The sequence below is a fragment of the Molossus molossus genome, unplaced genomic scaffold (genome assembly GCF_014108415.1).
Source record: "Molossus molossus isolate mMolMol1 unplaced genomic scaffold, mMolMol1.p scaffold_m16_p_6, whole genome shotgun sequence".
In the NCBI taxonomy this organism is placed as follows: Eukaryota; Metazoa; Chordata; class Mammalia; order Chiroptera; family Molossidae; genus Molossus; species Molossus molossus.
This window is the reverse complement of record NW_023425399.1, coordinates 83,528,475-83,536,486: the sequence shown is the minus strand read 5'-3', so window position 1 is coordinate 83,536,486 and position 8,012 is coordinate 83,528,475. Positions and strand designations below refer to the sequence as shown.

The following is an 8,012-nucleotide window of genomic DNA, read 5'->3' as shown; positions in this document are numbered from 1 at the left end:
TCATGCCAGATCAAGCAGGCCCCTGTAGGCTATTCTAGCATGTGCAATGAGAATACATTAACATTCTTAAAATGAAGAATTTACTTAATCTAATTTATATTTTAGAAGGCCACCTGGATCATATGTAGAAAATTGCTTGAAGAAGATCTGTATGGAAGTAGAGAGACTACTTAAGAGGCAGTTCTGGTAGGGTTGTAGCAGATGCAGATGGAAGCTATTAGATGGACTGAGATATATTTTTATTATAGAATAAACAGGATTCAATGGATCGAATGTAAGGGGTGAAGGAAAGAATGAAATCCAGAAGAAGTACTTAGTTTCTAGCTTAAGCAATGGGTCAATGGGGTCATATTCACTGGAATGAGGGAAATTTGGGTGGTAAAATTTTAAGTTAAATTTTGAACATTTTATTTATTTATTTAAAATATTTTTTTTTTCTTTATTGATTCTAGAGAGAGAGGGAGGGAGAGGGAAAGATGGAAACAGCAATGAGAGAGAACATCAATAGGGTGCCTCCTACATGCCCCACACTGGGGATTGGGCCCTTAACCTCTGCATATGTCCTGACCAGAAATTGAACCTGTGACCTCTTGGTGCATGGGTCGAAACTCAACCACTAAGCCACAACAGCCAGGCAAATTTTGAACATTTTAAAAAGGGGCTTGGATGAGGTCTTATAGAAACAGTGTGTAGTGTTAGGAAAAAAGGTCTTGGGACCAAACCTTAGGGGAACATCACCATTTAAAGTTGATAAATCCTAGGAAGGCTGAAACACCAATCAGAACAAGTGTATGTACTCCTATGTTCATAGTGGCACTATTTACAATTGCTAAGATCTGGAAACAGCCCAAGTGTTCATCAATAGATGAGTGGATAAAAAGACTGTGGTACATATATACAATGGAATATTATGCAGCTGTACAAAAGAAAGATCTCTTATCTTTTTAAACGACATGGGGGCACCTAGAGAGTATTATGCTAAGCAAAATAAGCCAATCAGAGAAAGACAAATACCACATATCTCACTTATTTGCAGAATATAATGAACAAAATAAGCTGATGAACAAAATAGACCCAGAGACATAGAAAGGAGTACGGTTCGGACTGAAAATCCTTAGAGGAGGGGAGTGGGGAGGAAGAATGAGATAGACCAAAGAACTTACATGCATGTATGTGTAACCAATGGACACAGACAACAATGCTGTGTGTGTGTGTGTGGGGGGGGGGGGCTGTGGAATCAGAAAGAGGGTTTCTGGGGGAGGAACATCTGTAACAAAAATAAATTATTAAAAAACTTTTTTTTAAAGTTGAGTAGGTGAGAAATACAAAAAAGAATAAGAGAGTGAACAATACAACATTCTGAAATACAATATTCTGAAAGGATAGTGTTATAAAAACCAAGAAAGAAGTGTTTCACGGAAAAGAGAATTCCAGAATCTTCCCAGAAGTTATAAAAGACAACGAGAAAAAAGTGAACCTTGTATTTGGCAATGTGTAGATCTTAGACAAACTTGACAAGGCCATTCTGATGGACTGATGGGTGAGGGTCGAAGTCTGATGAAACATGAGAAAGGAAAGGAAGCATGTGTACATGAGTCTTAAGAAGTTGAAAAAAAATAAATAAAAAGTGAGGTAGTTGGTATAAGGAGGGATACTGATGGAAATGCTTCAGGAGAGAAAGATAGAGAGAGAGAGAAAATAAGAAAGAGACTATTAAAGAAGGAGCAAAGTCATTGAGCACAAATGAGGATTGTCTTTTTACATGAGTAGGACACTAACTCCATTGTAATAGGCATAGCAGGGGGCAGGGTGGTGGGGGTGGGGGAAGGGATGGGTGCACCTGCAGGTGGAAGCATGGGTTTGTCAGAGGAAGATGAGTGGATTCGAGATTGATGACTTGTTTTCTCAGTAAACAATGGGATTAGATCACCAACTAAGAATGAAGAGGAAGAGGAGTGTGGGAGGTTTGAGGACAAAGAAGGTGTGGAATAGTAATCTAGTCTAATGAGATGGAAAGTTTATCAAAGAATCAGGATTATAAAGAAGCAGTAGACATTACTTTGTGATTGAGATCACATATTTAAAATGAAAAAGTCAACTCACTTGAATTATGTTTATCTGTTTGTGTGCAGACAGAGATGGAGGGTGAAAGATTTGGGATATGTAAGTGGGGCAGCAGAACAAGGAGGTCAAGGCATTCACCAAGAGGTGACTAGAGTTGGACTCTTAAAGCTTGATTAGATAAGGAGGGAATGAAGCTAACAGACAGTGAGAAAGTGGTAGTAGAAAAAAAAAAGTTTTGATGAAGGAGAGGAATTGTAACAATTCCTTAATTACTTAAGCAAGTGAGTTGGAAAGATAAGAAGGAAGTAAAACTGAGGCATTCAAGGTGCTGCCATGCTGGGTTATGAGAAGGAAGAGGCTGCTTGAGGTGGAGAGGAGAAAGTGGGGGTCTGGGAACTAAGAATCTGAAGTGTTCAGTGCCTCACCTACGTAGTCACTTAAGTTACTATGAACACCCTCAAAAACTGGAGAAGTCCCAGAAGACTGTGGGCCAGAATCTGAGCTTTCGGTAAAAGCGGGACATTATTAAGAAAAAGGTCAGTAAATGGCACACAGAGACTAGAGGAAGGAGGATACAAGCAGACCACATGTATCTGAAAAGGGTAAGGTTTTGTGCAAGCTGAAGATGATAATAGTTTGAAAAGTGGCATTGGAGAACCAAGGGGAGATGCACCTCAATAAAGATGAATGTGTATGATTTTAAAAGCAAATAAAAAGAAAAGCCATTCTAAAATAAATAAAATGCTAGTGTAAACAAAAATAAAAAGTTAGAGTAGCAAAGAGAGAAAGATAAAAGCATAAAGGTGCTTAAAGTATCCAATACAAGTTATAAACACAAGCCATTCATTGTTTACTTCTTTGTGCGGGGCTGCTCAAGGCTGTGCCCTGACATTACTAAGCAGCACTCTGGACAGTGGGCTCCTCAGTACCTATGAACTAAAAAAAGGAAATAGAAAATGAAAATAAATTTTAACTTCGTGAAAATTAAAACAAAATTCTTACCTTATACAGGCTGAAAATAAGAACTAGAGTTGATCACCTCTAACTATTCCTCTAATTATTACCCAGCCCCACTTACAATTCAGAAAAGATAATAAAAACAGTATTAATCATTTTATTGTTGTAAACATAACTCTTTGGAATTACAAACCAACTTAAAAGAGCCAACAGATGACCAAGTAAGGAACTAGTACTCAAATAGTTCACAAACTTTTATGTTGAAACTTGAAGGAATGTATCTTGTTTTAAGCATTACCAAAGATGACTATTAGCATTTTAAAATACTTGTAAAATAGCAAAAGAAAAATAAGTCAGACTGAGTACAGCTTGATGATAAAGTATTTAGTAATTTTAATATAACTAAAAAGAAGGACTGTAGGCAAACAATAGGTTATTGTTTTAAAATTATTTAATACATAGCAGCCTGATTCATTTATACTTTTGTATTAACGTAAATTGAATAATCTAGAGCTGGTAGACAGCTTCTATTTCATGGGTGCTAAATCTATATAGACGGGTGTATTTCAGTGCAGTGTGAAGTAGGTCTTAGAAATGCTAAAAATTCCAAAAAAGGTTGAAACTTATGGAATAGACATAAAAAGATGTGGTAATACTTTTAAAGTTTGTTTTTTATTTCAAATGTCTTACCCAAATAGCCACAGTCATTTTAGCTAATGATCATAACACCTTTAATATCCTACTAAAGTCAAAGGGGTGTCATATATGTTATAGCCTGGCTGACATTCAATGTTGATATCAATTTAGAAAATAATTGTTTAGATAATTAAAAACTTTGAGTCAGAGTGAATATGTAATTTTTGAAGCTATATAATTAAAATTCTGTCAAATCATTACATTGAATGAAGATTATGACTTTATACATGAATATAGAACAGATGTTCAGATGAATACCTATACAAAACCCTAAATACTTTTTACATTTACTTTTTTCCTGTAAAAATTTCAGTGCAAATACAGTTAGATCAAGCAACATAAACAGAGGTTAATAACATGCAGCAGATATATCTTAAATACAGGGTAAAAATTAGCTCTAGATGGTATTTTGGTTGATATTAAATGATAACATAAATATCTATAATGCACTAATTTTTGCCCCCAACAGCTACCTCTTTAGAAGTCAAATGCTTTATAGACATTAAACAGTTTCGAACCATATACATAATATTTAAGTCATTATTTCTTCTCTTTTGTTAAGACAAGTTGATCCGAGATTCAGCTTTCAATTTGGATTTGAATAACTATTCCCTTATAAAACAATATCTATTTCTTTTCCTAGGTGTATGGAACAACCTAAGGTCTATGAATTAAAGTAAAGCATCTAAAGGGAAGAATTGAATTCTTGCCAAAAGGCTGTTCATTGAAAAACAACATGCCTTCAAATGACTGTTAGACTAGCTGATATCTTAAAAGGTAATTTTAAAATTCAGGAATAAAATGTTATAATATAAATGTGTAATTTAAAAACAAAAACAAAAAACAATTTAAGTGGAAAGTATTTTCCTGGAAAAATTGATGAATAATATTACTATTTTTTTCTTGAATTTCCCATGGTTTTATGTAACCAATGGATCTTAATATCAACAGTTATTAAAGATGGTCATTCTGGCATTTTTTAGACAACCTAAAAAACATATCTGGACACTATCAGGAGTCTCAAGTAAACACTTTTGATAATATGTCATATCCAAGTGACAAGTAAGCTACTTGTCATCAGATATCACTTCCTTTAATTAATTAACTAATAATTATTTTTAGTTCTTCAAACTCCTGCACCTAAATATACTCAAATATATTTGAATAAATACCCTTTGGCTTTATTTCTGGAAAAAAGTACCCATCATTAATGGAGCCCCCAACTAAGAGAAAGAAATAATAGAAAGACTCCCTGTGAATGACTTTATTTACACCTCTGCATTTTGGCATGCTACAGAACATCACAATTTCACATAGTCTACAGAGTTTAAATATGATGCATACTGTGGCTCTGAAAATATTGACATCATCTGCTATTAACATAGAGCTAGACAGCTCTACGTAAAATAACTCATTCCCCAGCCCCCTTTGGCAAGTGTTGGAAATGGAATAACTAATTTTTTAATCCGTAATGCCCTAGGAAATTTGAGTAATTGGAGGTAATAACCCTTAAAATATATTGTCATATCCAGTTTTACTTTAGTGAACCCACATTAACACTGATTTTAGAAAAGAGAAAAAAATTCCTTTACCATGCAGTGGTAAATTTACCTCTGTCTAACAATGCTTTGATTCTATTTACAGATTTTTTTTTTTTAACCAGGTAATACTATATAGCAAACTTACAGAAATATACATTATTAAAATTTGAAGCTAGAAACATATATCATAAGATTTAATTTGGAATCTATAAGTTGGACCATGTATAAAACAAGAGTGTATTGACAAATCAAATCAGGAATGTAAAATTTATGCTAGTGCAAAAATTCAGTTGGGAGTGAGATAGAATAAAGAAAAGGGGTTGTCTAGTACAATTTCATTTGTGTTAACACAATATCATCAACTCTGTTAAAAGTTTCTAGTTGAGCCCTTCAAAATAGCAGCAGAGGGTTGTTTAGAAAGTATTAAACTCAATTCAAACTAATAGTACAGTATTACTTTACTGAACAATTCTAACTTTCCCCATTAAACATGTTACATGTTCTAAAAACTTTTTTTTTAGATCCCCTTTTAAAAATTCCCCCAAAGCGTAACCATACAGCTCAGCTTAAGTAAAGCATTTTAACTTAGGAGATGTACAATAAAGAGCTTTATATAAATGAATAATAGTTACTAAAAACACAATCTGAAAATACAATGCAATTCCTGTCTGCTTCCTTGCAAGGTAGACTACCACTAGTGAGGACAACCATGTCAGTTGTTATTTGCTTAAATCTGAGAAGTATACTTGGCAGGTTTTCCTTTATTAAGTCAGAATCACAGCAGTAAAGAGAAAAATGAGTGTGATATCCTGCAACCTCACCAGTAGGCGATAGTAATTAATATTGCGTCTACACTAAATGCAAACTAGAAGCAGAAAAGTCTTGACTCCCTAAGAATTTTAGCTGAAGCCCCATCTCAAGATTCAAGTTCAGACATGGTCAGTTATCCCAAATGGATCTCACCTTGTTGCCACTCTTATGGAATTTCCCTCCCAGGAAGCGTTTCCTAATTTGAGATTTATTTCACCTAGTGCAGTTATTAAGGTAGGAATGCTTCGTGGTTTGTGGACTTGGCTATGTAACAAGATTCTTTTTTCTTTAATGGTTAACCATGGTCTGAATATGTGGTTGGATTTTTATTTATATTATCTGTGAAACTGACAGGGCATTTGACACAAATTTCAAATTCTTCCCACATACATGAACACATTGAATGTTTAGTTCTTTTTAAATATTGCAAGAGATACATGGCAAATCAAATAAGAGCAAGAGAATTATGCTAATTGCCATCTTAAGGCCAGTGCTTTTACATGACCACGTTTTATTTCTTCCACATGCTGGAGATGCACTACAGGCCACATAGAAATGAAGGAAACCCTGTCTCAAGATTTAGTTCATGATCATGATTCCACTGGTATTAATATAAGAAAAAAGTTTACCAATGCTAAGGAGAGCTTTTACCCGACAGCTCGGTTTCCATCTATTTTTCTCACTGTGGTTTCTCATCTTGCTCTGCAATAACCTTAGTACCTAGTTGTTAGCTTTTTGGTGGTGGGAATTGAAGCTAAGTCACAATTACTGAGAAAAAGTGTGCTGGAATCCTGGCTACTTAGTATATTGCACTGTACTGTACTTGGTGATTCGACTTCGGGCTGTGCTAGGGGAGGCGGACCCAAGGTTCTGGCTAAAGTGATGGTCAGAAGAAGAGCTCCTCATATGGCTAATGGCGGCTGTCCCCCCCATGCTGCTACTTAGGCCCCCGCCTCCTCCCAGACCACTCATCCCAATGCCACCACCACTTATTCCAGCTTCACTGCTAACCAGGCCACTGCTGACTGTGCCACTGCCTCCAATGATCCCAGCTGGGCCACTAAATCCAGTTACGCCAGAGCCAGAAACAACCCTCTCTGTCACGATTACATTGTGGGCATTTGATAACTCGGGGTGTATACTCAAACTGCCCATCATGCCAGAAGTTGGTCGGATTACTCTTTCTGTCACCACCACATTGGAAGACTCTCTAGGATCATGGATGGTCAAAGTGGTGGGTAGATTTGAACTAGGTGCTATTACCCTTTCTGTTACTATCACGTTTGACCCATCTCCTAAGTCAGGCATCTCTAACATTCCATGCAAATCGGCACCAGAGATTGGGCCGACCACCCTCTCTGTCACTACCACGTTTGAGGCATGTCGGTTATCATGAACGTGGACAGAGGGCTTCAGAGTGCCAGAGGTGGTGTAAGACTCGGTCACAGTGACATTACCATAGCCCAGAGGATCAGGAATAACCATAGGATGCTGTATACCCGGTCCTGAGGGGTAGGCACTCTCAGAAATGACTGTGGTAGTGCCGTAGCGTGGGGAGATGGGTGGGTGTCCACTAGCAATGGGCTCTGTTCCCTGCTGAGGGTATACTGGTTCCGTGCTCTCAGGTGGCCAAGAAACATCAAAGTCTGGATATGGTTCAACACTTTTTCCCAGGCTGATATCTGCCAACTTCTTAAATTTAGGCCCCAGTGTATCCAAGAAGCTGTCATCAAAGTCTTCTCCAATGAAGCTACAACAACCCACAGAGCCGGCAGGGGAACCTACACCTTCAATATCATATATGAGCAAACAGTCATTGGATGGGCGTCCTTCATCTTCATCTGCATATGCGTATGCTTTCTAGATTTGTAGAGGAAAGAGAAAATTAAATCATAAATACATATTTAACAATAATAGAAGTCTTTATCTTTATTTTTTCTTAAA

At 36.4% G+C, this 8,012-nt stretch overlaps 1 protein-coding gene across 1 annotated transcript in view; it reads right to left on the bottom strand.

The window, feature by feature from the left end:
• Positions 1-4,586: 4,586 nt before the first annotated feature.
• Positions 4,587-8,012, bottom strand: part of DSG1 (desmoglein 1) — a 38,608-nt gene continuing 35,182 nt past the window's right edge. The window contains exon 15 of the mRNA XM_036245729.1: positions 4,587-7,928. Coding sequence (XP_036101622.1) covers positions 6,864-7,928 — 1,065 coding nt within the window. The 3' untranslated portion in view covers positions 4,587-6,863. The remainder of the gene's footprint in view (positions 7,929-8,012) is intronic.